General features: G+C 38.6%; 1 protein-coding gene across 1 annotated transcript in view; it reads left to right on the top strand.

Annotated features, from left to right (window-relative positions):
* Nucleotides 1–25377, top strand: part of LOC124782574 (kinesin-like protein Klp98A) — a 376800-nt gene that overhangs the window by 298559 nt on the left and 52864 nt on the right. Inside the window, exons 15-16 of the mRNA XM_047253951.1 lie at nucleotides 3629–3778; nucleotides 23884–24012. Coding sequence (XP_047109907.1) covers nucleotides 3629–3778; nucleotides 23884–24012 — 279 coding nt within the window. The remainder of the gene's footprint in view (nucleotides 1–3628; nucleotides 3779–23883; nucleotides 24013–25377) is intronic.

Below are 25377 nucleotides of genomic sequence, written 5' to 3'. Positions count from 1 at the left end.
GCAGCAGACTCTTTACAGCAATACACCCCCCTCCCCCCCCCCCCATTCCACCCCACAATATCCTGTTCAGATGCTATCATCCTTCTGCAGCAATTTCCCAATGCAACCACCCTTGTAATAGGTGAAACATATACTACCATAGGGAGAGCCACCTGTGAAACAAGTCATTTACCCACCTTCTACATTGGTAAACTACCACTGAGTTATCAGTTAGGCTGAATAGGTGTAGAGAGGTGGTGTATACTGGTAACACACAATATCATGTTGCAGAGCATGCTGTTAAGTATGACAGTTGTGACCTTGGTGCCTGTTGCACCACTCATGCCATTTGGATTTTCTCTCCTGTCACAAGTTTCTCAGAAATTCCCGAATGGGAAGTCTACAAGAAATTCACATATCTGGGAACCTTTTCTGCATGTTTGGACCTTTTGTTAACAATCTGCAGTGGGGCACAATGTCAAATGCTGTCTGGAAACCTAGGAATATGGATTCTGCCTGTTGCCCTTCATCCGTGGTTCGCAGGCTATTGTGAGGAGAGGCGGAGCTGAGTTTCATATGAATAATGTTTTATAAATACATGCTGGTTTGTGGACAGCTTTTCCATTTCAAGAATATGTGTGACATTCAAAATTAGAATATGTTCAGTAATTCTTCAGCAAATCAAAATTAAGAATATGGATTTGTAATGATGTGGGTCTGTTCTTTCACCCTTCTTACATATAGGTGTCAGCTGCACTTTTTTCCATTCACTTCGCTCTTTGCAGTGGATGAGATATATGTGATAAGTGCAAGCTAAGTAAGAGTCCAGTGCCGTAGAGTATTTACTCTCTGTAAAACTGAATTGGGGTTCTGTCTGGATCTATTAACTTACTGGTTTTCAATTCTTTCAGTTGCGTCTCTACATCAGGGTTACTATGTCCTCCATACAGGAGTCTGTGCAATGATGAAATGATTGTATGTTTGCACAACCCTCCTGCATGAGTGATTTCTTAAATGTGAAATTTAAAACTTTAGCTTTCCTTTTGCTGCCTTCTATTGCCACACCAAACTGAAGCCTTCGATTAGCTTAGTGATTTTATGTAGGACCAGAATTTTCTCTGCTTCGCAGCAAGGTCTTTTGCTAAGGCATGCTGGTGGAAGTTGTAGTATGCTTTGTGCTCTGATCTTCTTACAGATGAACAAATTTCTACTAATTTTTGCCTATTGACATTTTCACATTCATTTTTGAACGGAGAGTGCAACTGTCTGTGCTTCCTTAGCATTTTCCTAATTTTGTTATTAAACCTTGATGGGTCTTTTCTATCCTTAATCCACTTACTCGGCATGTACTTCTCCACAACACTATTGACAATCAGTTTTAACTTTGTCTGTACTTCCACCTTGTCCATTATATTGGAATTAGATGATATCCATTCATTGTCTACGTAGGATTGTAATGCTTGCTTGTTTGCTGTTTCCAGCATAAATACTCTTCTAGCCTTCTTCGTAGATTTGTTAACTTCAGTAACCATTGTCATTATGATGACATCACAATCACTTATCCCTGTATCTATACTGACACTGTCAATAAAGTCAGACACATTTGTAGCTATAAGGTCTAAAATATTTCTATTGTATGTGGATCACTGAAGTAGCTGCTCAAGACAGTTTTCAGAAAATGTGAGAACTACCTCACAAGATTGCCTGTCCATACCACTTGCAATGAATCCATAAAAGTTCCACTTTATACTCGATAGGTTAAAGTCTTGTCCACGTAATATTGCACGATCTAGGTATTTCCACACTGCTGAGCATAGACTTGATTTGAATGATTCTATTACTGTTACTGTGGAATTCCCAGTATAAACACCTGACGATCACCTTGCATTCACCTAGGCCAATCACTAACTACCAGATAAATTTGCTCTCAGGCTCAATTTTGACCTTAACAAACACAATATTTTCATCGACTGCAATGAACACTAACACTACTGTGGCATCTAATCTGTCTTATCAATATACATACCATGCCTTGTTAAATACTTTGCATTTCATCAAGAGTTAGTTCTGTGAATAGTTTGAGTGTGACAACTTTCCTGGAGGGCAATAAATGTGGGAACTTTGTTAAGAATTCTTCGGAAATTTATTGTTAAAGTTTCGACACTCAAAGTGACTTTCCTTCATGTGCAATCTGATTTCACTCTCTGCATATTGACTGTCGTGTGTTCATTGGAGGGCGCATCAGAACTATCTCCTAGACTAAAAAAAGCCCCATGTCCACTTCACTCTTAATCGATGGAATCCTTGGATGAGGTCCTCCGTTCAGCCCCAAAGCAAAAGGACCCCAATAAATTTTGGGCACGATACTACAAATTGTGGGCTTTGCTTGTACCTTGTGAGGAAGGCCAGCAACTTTTTATCACTTCTCACAGCTGCCAGCACTAACTGAAGGTGGCCTGGAATGTAAGTGAGAGGTGTCATTGGTACCGACATGAGCCGCAACTTGCAAATGACTGCACCATGCGCCCTTGATAACTACAGGCAGTGCCTTCTCCACATTGGACTTCTTTCCAACCCTGAACGCTATTTTACTTGGGGCTCCATAATGTGCCTAACATTGGACCTCCCAATGGCACATCAGTGAAGTCTTTCAGAAAAATGCAGTTTCTGAAAAATCAACCCATCAATCTTAAGTAATTTTTCTTGTTCAGCTCTACCAATTTATTGGATTTATGAGAACTTATATTGCTTTCTCTGTGGATAATGCTTTATGGAAGCCAGGTTGAAAGGTTGTTAAAAGGTTCATTATGATTTAGTTTAATTTTTCCAAAGATTTGAAATCCATAGCACAATGATCTTGCTTGAACCAGCAGTCTCAAAGTGTAATGATAACTAGGTAAATTGATGAAACAGGGTTGGAACTACCAACCAAATCTTACATGACTGATTTCAGATTTCAATGCCCAAAATTGTTTATAATGTCAGGAAAGAAATCGATTCAGTTTAGTGGATTAATAGATGGGACATGAAGAATCCAAGAAGGGAGGCACAGGCAGCCCTACTATTCATTGAGTTTTTGATACTTACTACCAGCAGGTAGAGGAAGCAGTCCCCACACAGTAAACAAACTGCTGTGGGTAGACTAGCAGTGCAGCAAAGAAAGCTACTTTTGCCTTCCTAGCAGTATGCAACTCATGTAAGTAACAAATGTGAATTTCAGTAGTTGAAGGTATCATCTACAATGAGTATGGGATTGCTTCATCCCCCACTTTGGAAGCAAATAAACTTTCAGTGCAAGATGACATTGACTATTACTACTACTGCAGTATGACACGCAGTATTGTTGTTTTTGGAGCCACTTTTTCAGGGAGAGGGGGCTCAATGATCATGAAAAGTTTGACAGATAGTGGGGAAATTTGTCCTGAATTCTGTTGGTAACTTCTAGTAATTCAGAAATATGTAATGTCCAGTATGGGGAGAATACAGTCAATTCAACAACTCATCCCTCTTAACTCATATTTACCTTGGAATATAGGGCATCTATGTATTTCAAAAGACTACCAGAGCCATTCTCCTCATCTGCCATCAAAGAACTGTAGTACTCATTTTTGCTTGATTGATTAGACTGCTATAATGTGCATGCTGATAGGTTGAGAGTGAAGGTAAAATTGTGTCAGCTCTTCGGGAAGAGCTAATACGCCAACGCAGTGAACTGGAGACTGAAGTGATACGGCTTCTCACAAACTGCTTCAAAGATAACAATCTATCAAAGGATAAGGTGTTGGCAGTTGCACAGAAGGTGAAGTATTTTTTGGACTGTTTTGCTAATCTTCTTAATATGCATTCTGATTGCAACTGTTAGTTTCACTTTATTTGTTGTATTATTGTGCAATAATTTTGGAGTTGGGCAATTACCAAGTATCTAGATCTCTCGAGACAATGCATTTGTTGGAGGAGGGGGCGAGGGGATGCTGGCTGATTTGTGACAAATACATAATCTACAAATATCCAAAATGGCTTAAGACAAAAATTGTATAACAGTACAACAAATAAAGTTAAACTGACAGTTGTAAGCAGAATAGATTCATTTAAGGGGGGGGGGGGGGGGGGGGGGGGTAGGACGTCAAACTGGCCGACTTGGAGCAGGAGAGGCACCAAAGGGCATTTTATTTTCTACTGTCTATACTTTTACAAATAGATTCATAAAACTTTGTCAGTATGACCAGGAAGGATTCAGGATTCACACTCATAGCAGTGGAGGTGCAAAAACATAACAAAATAAATTTTTTTTAGATATGAAATTTCATCATTATTTTCACTTACTGTTGGCTGCATTTGTTGCTATAGGTACATTTTTCTTCACAAGTAAGAGAGATTCTTTGATGAATTTTGCACTGCATACAAACCATACTTACAGGTGTATGAAACTCTAGAATTTTCCAAATTATTAAAAACTATGGTGAAAATTGAGGTAATTAACTACAAAATTTGATTTTTTGTAGACATAAAGTTTAAAACGTAACAGCTCATTCATTTTTTCATAAATTAAATAGATTGTAGAGTTTCAGACACCTGTAAGTATGGTTTTTATGCTGCGCAAAATTCATCGAACATTCTCTCTTACTTATGAAGAAAAGTGTACCTATAGCAACAAATGCAGCCAATAGTGAGTAAAAAAATGATGAAATTTCACATGTAAAAAAATTATTTTGTTATGTTTTTGAACTTCCGCTGCTACAAGTGTGAATACTGAATCCTTCCTGATCATTCTGACAAAGTTTTATTAATTTACTTGTAAAAGTATAGACAGTGGAAATTAAAATGTCCTGTGGTGCCTCCCCTGCTCCAAGTCGGCCCGTTTGACGTCCTACCCCCCCCCCCCCCCCCCTTTAAACAATTGTCATGGTGTCATGGGTGTGGACTCAAGTTAAATAAAAAGCATAGTTGACCATTAAAGTGACACTGAAAATGTTTTCTCCAAAATAAAAATAAAATAATTGTGTGTTTGATGCAATAATTTTAAAGAGGTGCGGTAGCACATGAGGAATATGCTAGATGGGAATTGGCAATTGTGTGGAAGGAGGAAGGGACATTATGATGTACCCTATGTAATTTATATTTTTGATTATGTCATTGTTTTACTTTTTATCACATTTTAACTTACATCTTAGATGTCTATGCATTTATTCACAAATAATACTGGATTGCAAACAAGAACATCAGAGGAGTAAGTTTGAAGTCAGAAATTGATTTTTGAGAAATGGTTTGCTGAATGTTGTTCTACAGTTATCAGCATTTAATCACATAGAAGCATTAATTAAAGAACTTGCATTATTAAGAAGCAGTAGAAATGTATGAAATGCATTAGCACTGACATTTGTAACTGATCAGAGTAATGGTTAGAATAGTCATAGTGTTTTATCAGCAGTGGAAGCACTTAGTGGTTCAAACCATAATGTGTTCTTGTAGCTATGTGGAACAGTCACACGTTAGTATCTGTTGTGCCACTTAAATCCAATATAGAAGAAAAACACAAAACTGGAAATGAACGAAACTAATCATGAGAAGCACAGTCATTCCTTGTGGCTCTATTTTACAAAATAATTTTTATTATTCATCATTGAACATATTGCCAGATCAGTAGCCATTCTATACCAGGGTAATTTTAGATGGTTGTTGTTGTTGTGGTCTTCAGTCCAGATACTGGTTTGATGCAGCTCTTGTAATTTTAGATGGATCCAGATACTTTTGAAAATTTTATCAAAGTCCGTAAGACCTCTTATTCTTTGCTAATGTTTTATTTTAATTTTTGCTAATTTTTATTTTTATTTTCACTCTCAAACTAATGTGAAATGCAATAGATAGGCATATTTGTATTAAAAAATCCAGAAAAACTTATGTTCATCACTCTTTTTCATTTTTATTTTCACTCACAAAAATATGAAGTACGGTAGATAGGAATATTTGTAATAAAAAATCATTGGGAGAAATTACATTTGTGGTCTCGAGTCAGTTTCTTAGTGTTAGGTTCATGTAGGGATCTGTTTATGTGAATAGTGTCTTTCAGGTGGGCAGCCATTAATCCTGAGTGATACTTGTTCTTCAAAAATAAAAATCATTTTTGAAATGAAATTTCACAAATATATGTGGATCCAAACATAGTAGCCAGGTATATGGCTAATTATTTTTGCCATTTTCATATTTTTCTGGGACATGTTTATTCCAAAATTCCTCAGCAGTTGCAGTTTTACACATCTGCGAGGAAATATCTTCCTGCAAGTCTGTTATCTTCATTTGGAGTAAAGGCTTTGAAAGACAGAACAGCTTTGCAGCCACATCCGTCCATTCTGCCACAGGAGAAACTTCAAAAGATGATTTTAAGAATTGTGCAGCTTCTCTATCTATGAAAAGTCTTAGAATCTTGCTGCAAATTCCTTCTTAAAAGCTGACATAAAATTTGAGAAGACTGAAATGTTCATTTTAGAATTATTTTTATATTCAAAAATTGTTGAAAAAATGAAGAAATTCTTGACTTGCTATGTCTTTTTTCAAAGACATCCAGCTTGCGATGGAAAGAAGATACACTTTGTATCCGTCCACATATTAATATCCCATTTCCTTGTAGCTCAGTATTGAGCACGTTGAAATGTTTCAGAATGTCTGTCAAGAAAGCCACAGCTAGCATACTGCATTCGTTTGGTAAGAACTCCAAATGGTTTTCCACTTCTTGTGAATCCACATTTTCTAATAAGCATGTTACTTCTTTTATTTGCCACAAATGTTCAATCATTTGACCTTTACTTAGCCAGTGAACATTGTTGTTCTGCAGTAAATCAGAATGTGCTAAATCACACTCGGAAAGAAACTCTCTAACTGTCTGTGGTGAAGAGCAGAATGAGATCTCATAAAATTAATCAACTTGATCAAACTGTCCATTACTTCTTTCAGAGTCACACTAAGTTTTCCAAAAAGGACAGTCTGGTGAATTATGAATTGAAAAGATAGTAGCCCAGCATTCTTATCTTTGATTCTCTTTACTAGTCCTTTTTCTTTCCGATCATGTTAGGGCCCAGTCAGAAAATGGATGTTTGTTCTTCAGCAACAATGTTGCATGATTTATCTAGTGCTGTACCACAGCAAGGTGCCTTCTGTATAAGTTCAAGTAAACTACTTTTGGTGTCAACATCCAAAATTTCAGTTCTTCTTGTATTACTTCTTGCTGACAATGGAATACCTTGAGTTGTGGCAACAACATACTTTTTCTCTTCAGAAAATGCCACGGCCGCTTCCAGCAGACACTTTTTTACTATATCACAGTCTGAAAATGGCTTCTGGTGTTTATTAAGTGTCCAACACATATTCATTGGTGCTTCTGCAGATTTTTCACACACACTCATAAAGAAAGCTGAGAAAGCCATGCTTTTTTGTTAGAAGCTAGATATGCCTGTAGTTTATCTTGACAAGTGTTACTATCTAGATGAAAGTTTGTATGGTGCTGCGGATGAGTTGTTTCATAGTGTCACTTTAAATTGGCACTTTCCACAAGAGTGACAGTTTTGTTGCATATGAGGCAAACTGGAACAGCTCGAGGCCAGCATACAATGATATTGTTCAGTCCACTCAGTCAAAAACTTCCTGTTTTCACTAACAACTTTATTGCTTTTTAGGATCCATATCAACACAAAGGAAATGTTACACACCTGGATATTACTGAAATGCTTCATATGAGATTGCAGCAACTAGTGAGGAAGTGGCAATAAAATTTGTGCACTTATTTAGACTCATTCTGTATCAAAATACTGACACCTGGCACACAGCACATGCTGTGGCACTACAAAGGAGCTACTTCCATATCAAAGTGTATGCTGCCGCTCACCAAAGGAGCCTCACTGCGAAGGAGCCGCTCTGCAAATGAGGCACTTTGTTGCCAAAGATCACTGCCACCGAATGAACTCACTGAAGCTAGTACAAAAAATGGTGTTTAAATGAATATGCCTTCTCTGATTTAAGAGAGATTTCAGAGGTTGCCAGAATCTGAAATCGATTTATAAAATCCTTGTTCATTAAATAAAATTGTTTTGTTGCATTTGTGTGTGCAGAGCTCTTATGTGGATCGACATAACACGCTGTACAGGCCGGCCAGCTTTCTCCCTCAGCATAGCAACTGTGTACTTAATCTACCTATAACTAAGCATTAAGAATTCAAATTATTCGGCTGTTAATTGTACACTACTAGAAAAAATTGCAAGGGTGGTGCTCAAATGAACTGTTAGTTACAGAAAAATATTTTCTTCAATAACTTGAGTATGTAATTAAACAATGTAGGAAAAGATAGATTGCTACTTACTGTAAAGAAGACACATCAAGCTGCAGACAGGCACGATTGAAAGACAATCACATATAGCTTTCAGCCACAATCTTCGTCAGCAGGGGCAGGGGGGAGATAGAGAGAGAGAGAGAGAGAGAGAGAGAGAGAGAGAGAGAGAGAAGCAAGCACACGTCATGCACACATGACCACCAACTCCATCATCTCAGGCTGGAATGAGTATATAATTTATACTTTCAAAATATTTTTGGCAGACCAGTTTTGACCTTCTGCAGTCCTGACGTGGACTGCAGTCCGCCAGTTGCCGACCACTGTCCTACACAATAAGATGGGCCAACTGATCATGCGCTGATTTTCTAGATGTTTCTGAGATTTGCTCTCCCAGTAAGAGTTTGTTGTCTAAAGATTAATCTTGGTGAGGAAAATCTGGTATACTATTTCTTTTCATGATATTTAATGAGGTGCAAATCCAGTAGACTCATGTGGCATATGGCACAAAACTCAGTTGAATTTCACCTCATATTCTTTCAGCTATACAACCTTTCTTGTGTATGTTCCACACATTTCAATGCTGTGCACACTGTCTTCTGCTAGAAAATGCAGCCACCCTCTAAATGCAGTAACCTGGCTGTTGAAGTGCTGGACCAAATGTCATTTGGAGAGGGACTGCGTGGAAGTGTAGGTGTGAGTGGGAGATTTTAATGCAACAGCAGTACAGAAACTAAAGGAGGAATCTAAACTTTGATTTTGATACCAGAAGTGACAGAAATTGTACATTACAAGAATTCTCAGAGAGCCACAACTAGCTTGTCCACTACACATACTTAAATAAGTAAACAAAATGATAATGTACATGGAAAATAGCAGATGGAAATAAAACTGAAATTGACAACATTTTATAGGAAAACAAATAAATTGTACATGTTGTGATGGTTGTAAACTACTTTTCAATTGCAAATAATCTTAACCTCATAAGATGCAGAAGAAAAATAGTTTTAAATCTAGGAAGAAAAAGACTTATTTAATTATCAGCTTCAACATCTTGCAAAAGAAAGTTTATACAGACAGAGAATGTGAAAGTAGCTACATAACAAAGGTTCTTAAGCAGTTGGTGAAATACGTCACATGTGCAGTAAAAGCAGAAGAAAGGAATGTCCTAAATGGAATGAGGTAAGTATTAAAGAGAAGGTAATTGTTTCAGATGAACACTAATAGCATAATGACAGAACATGCTGAATTAAACAAAACTGTCACAAAATATCAAACAATGGAAAATCCAGGATGGAATCTAACAATATTATGAAAAGGAAACTTGCTACTCACCATATAGCAGAGATGCTGAGTCGCAGATAGGCCCAACGAAAAGACTCATAATTAAAGCTGTAGGCCGTTGGCCTTCATCAACAATAGACAACACACACACACACACACACACACACACACACACACACACACACACACACACACACACACACACATGATTGCAGTCTCGCAGCCTCAGGCAACTGAAACCACCACTCTGCAGTGTGGTTTCAGTCGTGTGTGTGTGTGTCTCTCTATTGTTGACAAAGGCCTACGGCCGAAAGCTTTAATTGTGAGAGTCTTCTCGTTGTGCTTATCTGCGACTCATCATCTCCGCTGTATGGTGAGTAGCAACTTTCCTTTTCATAATACAATCACAAAATATATTTGAGAGGATGTGCCAAGATAGTCAAAATTAGCTAAGAGAGATAGTTGAAAAAGTAAGGGCATGGAAAAATTTAAACAGAATCTTACGTTGGCTACTCAGTTGATCAATTGAAATGACAGAAAGCACAGCAACAAACAATAAAGAAAAAATTGTACAAGGATCTGTAGGTTGTTTTTTTTTTTAATTCTATATTTTTAGAGGTAAAGAGAAGTGTCAGAAACATAGAAAGTAAATGATGACATTCTGTATGTAATGCCAGGTGAGGTGTGTAGAACCATCCAAGGTACAAAAAAGAAAAATCACATGAAGATAATAGTATTTCAGTACAAATGGTTAAAATAATACAAAATAAGCTCACAAAATTGTTTACGGACAATCACAGAGAGTTGTAATATTGCTGTAATTATTCCACTTTACAAGAAAGCAGATGGTAAAGATATAAATGGCTATAGATCCAAGGGCCTCCTCTCTGTAATATACAATATGTTCACAATATATATTACGAGCCTCAAAGAAGAACACATTAGATTTTAATCAGTCAAATGAACAAAATGGCTTTAGAAGTAGATATAGCACAGTGGATCATTTGCAGCAAGTGAAAGCAATTTTAGAACAGAACAATGAGTATGAGTTATGACATTGTTTGGGGTTCATTGCTTTTGACATAGCTTCTGACTCAGTTTCTATAAAATAACTATAAACAGCCCTTGAGGAACAAGACTCGATTCAGCGTAAGTTATTACTAGTATGGAATGGATTCGCATATTGCGACTGTATGTTGATGTCAGCTGTTCATGACAATTGAAAATTGTGCTGAACCAAGACTGGAACTCTGATTTCTCACTTATTGCAAGCAGTCACCTTAACCACTTTGGCTATCTGAGTATGCCTCCAGGATCGATCCAGATTTCCATATGTCACACTGTCACAACCCCTATACTCACACAGCGCATGATTACCACACAGGGAGACAAGTATTATACAATCATTTTAAACCATCAAGTCAGGGGTACATCATTGATTGTTTCAATGTCCATGTTTATGTATAAACATCTCCATGTTCACAATACAGTGTTCTTCAGACATGCATACAGTACTAAATTGATTTGCATATTGAAACTATACATTGAAATCATCTGTTTATGACAAATGAAGATTTGTGCCAAACCAGTACTCAAACCCGAATTTCCTGCTTGTGTGAGTACAAGGGGTGTGACTGTGTGACTTATTGAAGTTTGGAAACATGTATGCATGTCTGAAGGACATTGTATTGTGAAGATACAGAAACTGTATGAACACAGACATTGTAACCATTAATGATGTATTCATACCTCAATGGGCAAAAATGACAATATAATATTTGTCTCCCACTGTGGGAATTACAATTTGTGCGAACATAAGGATTGTGAATTCATGGCATACAGATGTTTGGATCAGTCCTGGAGGCATGCTCGGATAGCTGAAGCGGTTAAGACAACCGCTCATGATGAGCAGGAAATCCAGTTTCGAGTTCCAGTGTTACATTTACTTGTTTTAGGTTGAAAGATTTAACTACAGCATTGAACATTTTGTTATTTCACATTGTACAAAGACACACTTTGATAAATAACATGATTATGTTACTTTTCTCTCCAAAGACTCTACAGCAGAAGTACTGTCAACTATCTTTTGTACTTAAATATAGATGTATGTGACTGTAAAACTTTCCCTTGCTTAATTAAGAAAAAATGAAGGAAATCTGAAACACATCAACATGAAAGACACATTTTATGACATAAAACTAACACTGTTGGATTTGCTTGGCAGTACATCTGCTAACTGATTATCTCTTTAACAGCTTCTGTTACAGCTACCAGTTTTGCTTCTGTTGTATAAGTGGCAGACATTTGCCATCTCTTGCCGAGCCAGGAGATGGCTCCACCTGCACGTTTAATAACTACACCAGATGTTGACCGCCTAGTGTTGTTGCATCCTCCAAAGTCTACATCACTGTAGCAGTCTAATATGCCATTGCATAAATTTTGATGGAACATTAGGCTTACATCACATGTGCATGCTACATACCAGAGTACTTCAGTCATAATACATCATCTGTTGATGCCAAGTCAAGAGTTTGAGACAGGAAGCTCACACTGTAAGCCAGGTCAGCTCTCATTCCTAGCATCAGGTGCATCAGTGCTGCAGCTGCTTGTTGACATGGAAAGTTGCACTTCTCTGTATTCTTTCTTTCTGCTTGTGATGTGTGTGTTTTCTTTACAGTTGGTGTTGAGATGGGGTTTGCACTCTTGAAAACTGAAATACTCCAGAATCTTCTTTGGACAGGCTTTCTGACTTATCTTGACTACACTGTTGAGGAAATACAATGCTGGTTTCACGGTGATCTCAAATTCAGCCTTCAACTCGTCAACAAACTTTCTGACCTCCTGCTGATAACTCACCATAACTAACCCATCATATTCATAAAAATTCCAACAGTTTCTTGTCACCTTCTTCTCTGATATATAAACAAGTACCTGCATGACTTGTGATGAAACCTGCTGTCAAAAGAAATGCCCCAAAATGTTTACTCCAACATCTTGGGGCTTGCTGAAGTCCACACATACTTCACCTTAATTTTCAAACTCTCACTATGCTATCATTGTACCCTTCTGGCTGTTGCATAAATATTAATTCTTCTAATCTTCTATACAAGAATCAATGTCAAACCACTATGAAGCTGTTGATGAGGCTGGATAGTTTCTTTCCTCTGGTATCAACACTTTCGTCTTTGGTCTCTGATTCTTCAGACTCTTCTTTGTTGGAGTTTCCCTCAACTTCTACTTCTATACTGTGCAAACCATTGTGAGGTGCATTACAGAGAGTACATCCCATTGTACCAGTTATTAATGTTTCTTCCTGTTCCATTCACGTATGGACCATGGGAAGAACGATTCTTTGAATGTCTCTTTGCATGCAGTAATTATTCTAATCTTATGCTCACAATCCCTATGTGAGCAATAAATAGGGGATCACAGTATATTCCTAGAGTAATCATTTAAAGCCAGTTCTTGAAACTTGGTTAACAGGCTTTCTCGGGATAATTTACATCTATCTTCCAGTTCAATTCCTTCAGTATCTCTGTGACACTCTCCCATAGGTTAAACAAACCTCTGATCATTGGTGCTGCCCTTCTCTGTATCTGATCATTGGTGTTGCCCTTCTCTGTGTATGTTCAATATCCCCTGTTAGTTCTGTCTAGTAAGGGTCCCACACACTTGAGCAGTATTCTAGGAAGGGTTACACGAATGATTTGTAAGCAATCTCCTTTGTAGAGTGATTGCAGTTCCCCAGTATTTTATTTATTTATTTATGCATTTATTTTACCTGGGAAGATTAGGGCCTTCAGGCCCTCTCTTAAACCTAACCAGGCATACTCAGATTGAACGAAATTCAGTTTGTACAGAACATTATGGACACATCACGGGTTGTGCAGTGTTAATGTAAAAGAAAAAAATAGAGATTATAACAGTAGTACAAGGATAATTTTAATGATCAAAAAATAATTATAACAATCAATAATAATAATAATAATAATAATAATAATAATAATAATAATAATATGTCAGTCCTATTGCTAGTTGGGAATTTTCTCGTTATGTTCTTGCAGCTTGTGAGTTATTCTCATCGAGCAGAGACAAAAGACGATAGAATGGGGTGAAAGAGATATAGAAAAGGTAGCTAGGTTAGAGGAAGAGAAATAGAACGGTAAAATTTGAAGCTATGATGGATAGGAGAAAGAAAGAGATGAGAGGGGCGCAACAATGGTGGCTATACCATCCCTAATATGTAAGTTTTGAGTTCCCTCTTGAATGTTGAGTGGTTCTGGATAAGGGAAGCGCATTCCATAGTCGTATGGCTGAGATGGAGAATGACACGGAGAAAGATTTTGTGTTATGTAAAGCTACAGCCAAGATGCGCAGAACAGGGAATCAGTGATCATAAGGCTGTTGCAGCACCCCTGAATATGGAAGTGAATGGGAATATAAAAAAAGGGAGGAAGGTTTATCTTTTTAGCAAGAGTAATAGAAGTCAGATTTCAGACTACCTAACAGATCAAAACGAAAATTTCTGTTCTGACACTGACAATGTTGAGTGTTTATGGAAAAAGTTCAAGGCAATCGTGAAATGCGGTTTAGACAGGTATGTGCCGAGTAAAACTGTGAGGGACGGGAAAAACCCACCGTGGTACAACAACAAAGTTAGGAAACTACTGTGAAAGCAAAGAGAGCTTCACTGCAAGTTTAAACGCAGCCAAAACCTCTCAGACAAACAGAAGCTAAACAATGTCAAAGTTAGCGTAAGAAGGGCTATGCGTGAAGCGTTCAGTGAGTTCGAAAGTAAAATTCTATGTACTGACTTGACAGAAAATCCTAGGAAGTTCTGGTTTTATGTTAAATCAGTAAGTGGCTCAAAACAGCATATCCAGACACTCCGGGATGATGATGGCATTGAAACAGAGGATGACACGCGTAAAGCTGAAATACTAAACACCTTTTCCCACAGCTGTTTCACAGAGGAAGACCGCACTGCAGTTCCTTCTCTAAGTCCTCGCATGAACAAAAAAATGGCTGACATCGAAATAAGTGTCCAAGGAATAGAAAAGCAACTGAAATCACTCAACAGAGGAGAGTCCACTGGACTTGATGGGATACCAATTCGATTCTACACAGAGTACGCGAAAGATCTTGCCCCCTTCTAACAGCCGTGTACCGCAAGTCTCTAGAGGAACGGAAGGTTCCAAATGTTTGGAAAAGAGCACAGGTAGTCTCAGTCTTCAAGAAGGGTCGTCGAGCAGATGCGCAAAACTATAGACCTATATCTCTGACGTCGATCTGTTGTAGAATTTTAGAACATGTTTTTTGCTCGTGTATCATGTCGTTTCTCGAAACCCAGAATCTACTCTGTAGGAATCAACATGGATTGCGGAGACAGTGATCGTGTGAGACCCAACTCGCTTTATTTGTTCATGAGACCCAGAAAATATTAGATACAGGCTCCCAGGTAGATACCATTTTCCTTGATTTCCGGAAGCCATTCGATACAGTTCCGCACTTGCTGAAGTCCACACATACTTCACCTTAATTTTCAAACTCTCACTATGCCATCATTGTACCCTTCTGGCTGTTGCATAAATATTAATTCTTCTAATCCTCTATACAAGAATCAATGTCAAACCACTATGCAGCTGTTGATGAGGCTGGATAAAGAGTTTCTTTCCTCTGTCCTCTGGTATCAACACTTTCGTCTTTGGTCTCTGATTCTTCAGACTCTTCTTTGTTGGAGTTTCCCTCAACTTCTACTTCTATACTGCGCAAACCACTGTGAGGTGCATTACAGAGAGTACATCCCATTGTACCAGTTATTAATGTTTCTTTCTGTTCCATTCACATATAAACAAAGTAAGAGCTTACGGAATATCAGACCACCTGTGTGACTGGACTGAAGAGTTTTTAGCAAACAGAACACAGCATATTGTTCTCAATGGAGAGACGTCTACAGTCATTAAAGTAACCTCTGGCGTGCCACAGGGGAGTGTTATGGGACCATTGCTTTTCACAATATATATATATATATATATATATATGTAGATAGTGTCGGAAGTTCCATGCGGCTTTTCGCAGATGATGCTGTAGTATACAGAGAAGTTGCAGCATTAGAAAATTGCAGCGAAATGCAGGAAGATCTGCAGCGGATAGGCACTTGGTGCAGGGATTGGCAACTGACCCTTAACATAGACAAATGTAATGTATTGCTAATACATAGAAAGAAGGATCCTTTAGTGTATGACTATATGATAGCGGAACAAACACTGGTAGCAGTTACTTCTGTAAAATATCTGGGAGTGTGCGTGCGGAACGATTTGAAGTGGAATGATCATATAAAATTAATTGTTGGTAAGGCGGGTACCAGGTTGAGATTCATTGGGAGAGTCCTTAGAAAATGTAGTCCATCAACAAAGGATGTGGCTTACAAAACACTTGTTCGACCTATACTTGAGTATTGCTCATCAGTGTGGGATCCGTACCAGGTCGGGTTGATGGAGGAGATAGAGAAGATCCAAAGAAGAGCAGCGTGTTTCATCACAGGTTTATTTGGTAAGCGTGATAGCATTACGGAGATGTTTACCAAGTGGCAGACTCTGCAAGAGAGGCACTCGGCATCGTGGTGTAGCTTGCTGTCCAGGTTCCGGGAGGATGCGTTTCTGGATGAGGTATTGAATATATTGCTTCCCCCTACTTATACCTCCCATGGAGGCCACGAATGTAAAATTAGACAGATTCAAGTGTGCACGGAGGCTTTCCAGCAGTCGTTCTTCCCGCGAACCATACACGACTGGAACAGGAAAGGGAGGTAATGACATTGGCACGTAAAGTGCCCTCTGCCACACACCGTTGGGTGGCTTGCAGAGTATAAATGTAGATGTAGATGTAGACGTGTCCGATCTGGTATTGTGGTTGTGGAATGATGATAGGTGTTTAATGTGAGAAGATAAGTATTGGGGTCACCAGTGACTAAGAAATCGATGAAGTAAGCACATCGTGTGGAGACTGCGTGCCTTATTTGGGCATATCCAACCTAGCTGGGAGTATGAAGGACTGATATGATCATACAACCGTATATTGCACATGTATCTAACGCAAGCATTCATCACTAGCTCGAGGCATCTCGACTTTTCACTATTTGTGCCGTGTTGAACTACATCACAGTAGTAAAGATTAGGCAATACTAGTGTTTGGACTAATTTTTGTTTAACATAGGTTGGAAATATTTTTCTAAATTTTTGGATTGCATGTAGGGAGGAGAGCGATTTCTGGCAAGCTGTGGCTGTTTGTTCTTTCCAGTTTAGGTGCTCATCCAAGATTATTCCAAGGTCTTTTACTGTTTTTTGGTATGGTAGTTGGGTACCATTGAGGAGTATTTGAGGGACTGTTTCATGAAAGTATCAGCTGATTAACTTTGGATGAGATATAAGAATGACTTGTGATTTCTTGGGGTTTAGTTTCAGACCTAGGTTCTGTGCCCATCGAGAAACAGAGCAAAGATCTGCATTCATACTCGCTACTGCATCAGCGATGTTCTTGGGGCTTGCAGTTATGTACAGTTAGATGTTGTTGGCAAATAGATGGTAGTTCCAGGAGTGAATCACTGAAGAAATACCGTTGATCTACACTGAGAAGAGTAATAGACCAAGGACGGAGCCTTGAGGAATTGCAGAGCGCACTTTTTCCATGATGACTTCTCTGACCCACAAATGGCTTGTAGACTTCTGTTTTTGAGGTAGCTGTCGAACCATTGTATTGTGCTGTTTGAGAAATTCAGCTGTTTCATTTTAATTAGTAATATATCAAAGTCAACTGTATCAAAAGCCTTGCTAAAGTCAAGCAGTGTTTGGATGGTAGCTTCACGTCTGTCCATAGCATGTTTAATGTCATCAGTTACTTTGATTAATGCAGTTGCTGTACTATGGTGCTTTTGGAAGCCTGACTAATATTTATCATGGGTGTTATGAGTTTTGAGGTAATCCGTCAGCTGTTCATGGACGACGTATTCTAGGGCTTTAGATATTGCAGGTAGTATGCTGATAGGCCTGTAGTCACCTGGCGACTGTGGGTTTTCAGTCTTGGGTACAGGTTGAATTAAACTTTGCTTCCACTCAGTAGGATATGTACTACTGATAAGAGACAGGTTGTTGTACAATAAACCGAAGTCTACCACCTGCACTACCCGCGACTGAGCCTATGGAATTTTATATGCATACAAAGTGTTACACCGAGGTATTTGTATGAGTTGGCCAATTCCAGCAGTGACTCACTGATATTAGTCATAGGATACTATGTTTTTTCGTTTTGTAAGGTGCACAATATTACATTTATGAAAATTTAAAACAAGTTACCAATTTCTGCACCACTTTGAAATCTTGTCAAGATGTGACTGAATATGTATGCAGCTTCTTCCAGATAGTACTTCATTATAGATAACTGCATCATCTGGAAAAAGCCTGATTTTACTATTAATATTGTCTGCAATGTTATTAATATACAACTTGAATGGCAAGGGTCCCAACACACTTTCCAGGGGTATACCTGAAGTTACTTCTACATCTGACAATAACTCTCCATCCAAGATAACAAGCTGTGTCCTCCCTACCAAAAAGTCCTCAATCTAGTCACAAATTTCACTCGATACCCCATATGATTGTACTTCTGACAATAAGCATTGGTGTGCTACTGAGTCAAATGCTTTTTGGAAATCAACAAATACATCTTCTACCTCACTGTCTTGTTTCGAAGCTTTCAGTACATCATGTGAGAAAAGTGCGAGTTAGGTTCCATGTGGTCAATGTTTTCAAAATCCATGTTGGTTGGCACTGAGGAGGTCATTCTGTTCAAGATACCTCACTGTGTTTGAGTGTAGAATATGTTTCAAGATTCTACAACAAATCGATGTCTAGGATATTGGACAGTAGTTTTGTGGAGCACTTCAAGCACCCTTCGTGTAGAAGGGTGTGACCGTGCTTTTTTCCAGCAACTGGGCATAGTTTTTTGTTCTTTTCTTCTTGAGCTGCATACTTTCCCTGATTACTTTCTTCAACATCCTTCAACAGTAATTTGACTTGTTCTTCACATTTTGCGGGCTTTTCATAGAAGATTACACATCTACTGAAAATGACTTTGTTTTCTTCTTTCACTCAGATTCTGTAATGCCCATTGTCATCATACCCCATGAGGTAACCCTTGACATCTTTCTTATCAATTAGAAGTCTTCTTTGGGCTGGGATGTGGGCACAGCATGTAGTGATGTGGGCACAGCATGTAGTGCCTGTTATACGTAAATGTTTTATTCTCGGCTTCATATCTAACCACAACTCAAAAGGATTAATACCTTCCAGAGATGGTTTTGCAGTTCAGATTAGAGTGTATGCTGATTCTCCAACCAATTTTGCCCACATGTCTGCTGGAAAATTAATTTCTTTATTTGATTACTTAAGGTTCTTTCCATTTCAATTATAATTCGCATCTCATGCTCACCCCACCATTTTGCTGTGGTGTGCAGGGTGCTACCAGCCTCTGAGTAACACCTTCTGCATGCACTATGTTCTGAACTTTTTTTACTGTTGAATTCTCCACCATTGTCACTTAGCAGCTCTTTGACTGTATGACCCAGGGCTGCTGCTTCATAGTTCACGTGTGGAGTTTGTGCTTGATTCAGCCACTAGAGACCATCTGGTCTACTAGTACGAGCAGTTGTGTGCAGCTTGCCAACTGTGCTCCTGTGAAAACTAATGACTATATAGGCCAGAGTGCAAGGCTCTGCTCGGCACTTGGGTGTTCTCTGTTGTGTGTACTTTGTCTTTCATGTGCTTATGTCTCTTCAAGTAATAAAGTTACAGTGTTCTTGGGTTTGAACACACAGCGTCTTCGAATGTTGAAGAACATATGTGAAAGCATTGTTAGCATCAGGCTTCTGCCTTATGATATAGTAATGCAAAAATTCTGTGTAGCTGTGTTTGAACACAGCCATATAGTCTTCTTCTGGAAAGAGTCATTAAAAGGTCATTAGCTGACATCAATTCACTTGGTTTGGTTGTTTTACATCTCTGACTAAATGGCTGTGCTCTGCTGAAGTAATGAAGTCTTTTCAATGGCATTTACTATAGATTTTTCTTTAGGCAAAGATGGTTAAATGTCTGCCTTGTACAAGATTCCAAATGGCTCCCAGGTCCCATGTAACACTATTGTATCATCAATTTTAAGCCAACACTCCCCTGCTGATGACTTAAATTCACTTTTATGATTTCAGTCGTGAACAGCTAACACTGCAACCAAGTTTCTAGATTGATGTGGAACTTGCCGCACATCCAACAGCCTCATTTCCTCCCTGTCTGTCAGAGATGATGACTGAATACTGCTTTTTCCCCACTGCCATTATAGTTTGTTTTCCTGCTGTCTTTACACCACTTAGTCTGTCAGATTTAAGAAAGTCAGTAAAATACTGTGAACAGTTTGTTACACACCTTGTAGCTACAATGTCGACCCACTATGTTGCTGAACCTGCTTCAAGTTAATAGGCTTCTGCACAGACAGACATTATCACAGCATTAGCAGCTGCACAACTTTCCTGGCTTCTGTTTTGATTTTTATTTGGTGTCCTGTCAGAAATCCACTGTTTTGAGTCCTCCACCCAATGACCCTTTCATTTACAATGAAAAGTACCACTTTTTCTGGAATCATTTTCAATGAACTTGCTATTTCCATCTGGTTTTTGGTTACTTACATTTACCATTAATGCTTCCTTTGGCATTTTGCCACTGTTCAGATTCTTCATAAAATTCCTTGTAAACATACATAACTGTGCTGTCAGTTCATCAAATGTCCTTTTCTCATTCTTGTTAACGTAAGATCTGGTAAAATATATTCATTTTCAGCTTTAAGTCCACTGTTCAACTCCTTCCAAAAAGCTTTTAAGTTTTGCTTTGTGTGGGTGAAACACCTTCACCCAGTTTCCAGCAAAAGGAGAAAAAGTCTATACAGATTTTGAACAATTGATCCTTCGATGAGACTTCAGGCTTCTGCTTTAAGCTATCGCTATCACTAGCTGTTTCCTTGTCCATTACCTCTTGATACACTTCATCAATAATTGCGCTAGTTATTATACACTTTGCATAACTGTTTGCCTTTTAATGCAAATTGAAATGTTCGTTGTGCTTTTTGGCTTGTAGATCTGTTGCACTGCCTTTCAGTGGTTTCAGCTTCACTAATCTTTTATCAGTGACATCCAGTGCACCTTCATGGTAATCCAGTAAGTCACTTCTTTTGCAAACTGGCCAATCCATTTCTCCAATTATCAGTTTAATATTCTTTGACGTATCCATTCCTGCAAAACTTTATCTCAAAACACTGTATGTGGCCTGAAGTTCCGAGAACATACCTTCACCGAGGAGTCAAGCAGTATATTGCCCACTCCTACGTATATCTCGCGAAGAGACCATGAGGATAAAATCAGAGAGATTACAGCCCACACAGAGGCATACCGACAATCTTTCTTTCCATGAACAATATGAGACTGGAATAGAAGGGAGAACCAATAGAGGTATTCAGGGTACCCTCCGCCACACACCGTCAATGGCTTGTGGAGTATGGATGTAGATGTAGATGTAGATGTAGATACTTGCTTTCAGTTGAAAAAGTTAAATACTGCACTGAACATTTCATTTATTTCACATTTTACAAAGACACTCTTTGATAAACAACACAGTTGCATTATTTACCTCTCCAAAAATTCTACAGCAGAAGTGCTGTGAACTGCATTTGATACTTTATCAAATACAGACATATGTAATAATATTTACCACAGCTGTGATCGTTAGTGACAGTGTCTGTTCTTTCAGACAGGCATGCATGTATCATCAAGACTAATATCAGCAGTCCTAGAAGAAATTTTCAGACCCCTGGGAAAACAAAGAAGGAATATATGTTAATGTAATATATCCAAACCCTCTCCTTTCTGCTGAAGATAACGTATTGTTTGCATCTAGTACAGACAAACTTCACCATTTAATGGAAGAACTTACAGAGCAATCTTAAAAGTAGGTCTGAATATCAGTTACAACAAAAGTAAAACAATACATAACACAAACTGCCATAACCATTAACATACAACATTCCTGAACATACGGGCTAGCAAGAAACTTCCAGATGACTGGATCGTGGCCATTATCCACCCAGCTCAAAAAAAAGGAAGCAAAAAAGACTCTGGTAATTAGAGAGGCATATTGTTCCTGTAGTCTTACACAAAATCTTTTCTAACACCCTCGAATGACATGTAATGATTGCAGGACTTCGTGAGTTACGGGAATGTCAAGTAGGCTGCAGAGCATAGAGATTTTGTGTTGAACAAATAGAAAAGCTCAAGACCACCATCCAATACAGCAACAAATGAGGCAGGCAGAATGTAATCAGCTACCTTTGTAGACTTCCAAACAGTGTATGACTCAGTAGATAGAAACTATCTTTCAAATTCTAAGATAACTGAGACTTAATGAAAAGATCAAAAGGTTGGTGCAGGCCACCCTGTATAACACTAAATCCAATGTAAAGTTTAGAGGAAAACTTTCAGAGAGACCCCTGAACAATACAGGGGTGACGAAAGGTGACAGTATTTCATGTACATTATTTAACTGCATTCTGGAAAAAACTGTCAGGGAACATATAATGTGACATTTAAAATTTGTACAACCCGCAGGGCACCAAACGTACAAGACATTTTCGAGACATTCCATTCCCTTACAAGCCGTTGTTAACAACAAATATCTGTAGGTCTATATCCATTATTTGATGATTTATTGGAGAACAGAGAAATGAATGACAGCAGCCTGTGAGTCAAAGTAGCAATGTACTTTTAAATTTCATGTTGCATTAGAAATGTAAATTGCAGAATGAATGCAGCAAGAGCATTCAAAGGGATGATATGAATACATGGTGAAGGGAATATAGAGACTGAATTACACTACTGACCATTAAAATTGCTACACCAAGAAGAAATGCAGATAATAAACGGGTATTCATTGGACAAATATATTATACTAGAACTGACATGTAATTACATTTTCACGCAATTTGGGTTCATAGATCCTGAGAAATCAGTACCCAGAACAACCACCTCTGGCCATAATAAAGGCCTTGATATGCCCGGACATATCTTGGATGGCGTGTACAGGTACAGCTGCCCATGCAGCTTCATCATGATACCACAGTTCATCAAGATGTGACTGGCGTATTGTGATGAGCCAGTTGCTAGGCCACCATTGACCAGACGTTTTCAATTGGTGAGAGATCTGGAGACATGTCGGGTGATACACCAATATGGCGATGAGGAATACACGCTTCCAATGTGCGTTCACCGTGATGTCGCCAAACATGGATGCGACCATCATGATGCTGTAAACAGAACCTGGATTCATCCAAAAAAATGACGTTTTGCCATTTGTGCACCCAGGTTCATCATTGAGTACACCATCGCAGGTGCTCCTGTTGTGATGCAGCATCAAGGCTAACCGCAGCCATGGTCTCCGAGCTGATAGTCCATGCTGCTGCAAACATCATCGAACTGTTCGTGCAGATGGTTGTTGTCTTGCAAACGTCCCCATCTGTTGACTCAGGGATCGAGACGTGGCTGCACCATCTGTTACGGCCATGCGGATAAGATGCCTGTCATCTCGACTGCTAGTGATACCAGGCTGTTGGGATCCAACACAGCAGTCCGTATTACCCTCCTGAACCCACCAATACCATATTCTGCTAACAGTCATTGGATCTCGAGCAATGCAAGCAGCAGTGTCGCGATACGATAAACCCAATCCCGATAGGCTACAATCCGACCTTTATCAAAGTCGGAAACATGATGGTATTCATTTCTCCTCCTTACACGAGGCATCACAACAACGTTTCACCAGGCAACGCCGGTCAATTGCTGTTTGTGCATGAGAAATTGGTTGGAAACTTTCCTCATGTCAGCACATTGTAGGTGTCGCCACTGGCTCCAACCTTGTGTGAATGCTCTGAAAAGCTAATCACTTGCATAACACAGCATCTTCTTCCTGTCGGTTAATTTTCACGTCTGTAGCACGTCATCTTCGTGGTGTAGCAATTTTAATGGCCAGTAGTGTAGATAACAGTTTTCAAAGATAGACATTTCAAGAAAATGGAAGGATTTAGAAGGGACAAGTAAGCATCACTGAAAATAGGATTTTTAAGTGAGTCCATTTATTCATAAGTGTTGTGTTTTAATACGTAAGAATAATAGTTGAAAACTTTTTCCTGTGTGTCTTTCATTGTGTTGTGTGTTTCAGCTGTTGGACCAATGGCCAGATGCTGAAAGCTCAACTCCTAATTCTTCCAGCCCTGACTCATGGGCTAGTTTGGGGATTGATTCATCTGAGCCCACTCTGGAGTACGTTAGAGATCTTGTCAACACATACGTAAGTCTCACATTTTAAGCAATTGTTATATGCCTTTTACAATTTTTGAGAGTATTTACTGGTTGTTTTTAGCATTTTCAGCCGGCCGGGGTGGCCGAGCAGTTCTAGGCGCTACAGCCTGGAACTGTGTGACCGCTATGGTTGCAGGTTCGAATCCTGCCTTGGGCATGGATGTATGTGATGTTCTAAGTTCTAGGGGACTGATGACCTCCAAAGTTAAGTCCCATAGTGCTCAGAGCCATTTGAACCATTTTTTAGCATTTTCAATGGTATCATGTTACTAGCAGTTTTCCCTACAACTTGTTTTGTGAATTTCCAGTATATTTTTGTTGCATGAAACAATGTAATAGTTGTTATCACTGTTGAGTGTCTATTTACCAAGCGGTGTTCTCCAACCAACAGCTTGCCAGGTTGTCTCATATGTGTGCATTTGGTGTTCAGTGAAACTTTAGTCAGAAGTTCCGACTGTTTGGGCTGAATGACACAAACCACATTGGCTAAGGTGTAGGAGTTACTAGCAATATATAGAGGCCTAGATTGTACGATACTGTGTGTGAGCGATGTAATTTGGGCGGATAAGTGCATATGCCTGGGACTTGTGTTAAGAACTAGAAATTTCCATTTGTCACACAGTACGTTGTAACAGGTTGGTAAATGCAAAGCTGGAAAGTAACAGTAAATTTCTTCAATGTGAAATGCTTCTGTTATTAATATAAAAGAGTTAACTGAGAAAAAATGTCTTAACATAACTGAATAACGAAGAAATACCAAATAATAGTGCTATTTAAAATTTTTCCTGTGTGTCAGTAAGATTAAATGAAAAATATTGCACTTTCATTCTTTGTACTATCTTAACAATAGGAATAAGTTTGTCTTTGCAGTTAAGAGTTTCTGGAATGTAAACATCCAAATGTGACAGTGTTAAGTTATGATGTGTTTATTACTGTGTTCGGTGTGCCATAAAAATAAGTTTCCAGCAAAATTATAAATAAAGACAATAATGAAGTGATTTAAACACACAATTCAAGATTTACACTAAGATAAATGAAACCTTCTGTACAGGGTTAAATTTCAGTACATTACCTCACTGGAGTGACACACCCAGCAAATAATCCTCATCACATTTCCAATTAATATACTTGTAACTGTACATGATGATTGGCAGCATACTGCATAATATTAGTAAAAAGTGACTGAAGCAGTAAAAATTATTTTGTATGTTTATAATGCAGTTGCTGACCTCAGTCAGTTCCATACATCATGGATGTTATCGTTCTGAGAAAAGAGCATCCCCCCCCCCCCCCCCCCCAAAGGATTCTCATTATAAATCATGAAGCATTTCTATTATAAAAGTCAGACTTAGTG

The sequence above is a fragment of the Schistocerca piceifrons genome, chromosome 1, assembly GCF_021461385.2.
Source record: "Schistocerca piceifrons isolate TAMUIC-IGC-003096 chromosome 1, iqSchPice1.1, whole genome shotgun sequence".
NCBI lineage: Eukaryota > Metazoa > Arthropoda > Insecta > Orthoptera > Acrididae > Schistocerca > Schistocerca piceifrons.
This window is presented reverse-complemented; position numbering and strand designations above follow the sequence as displayed.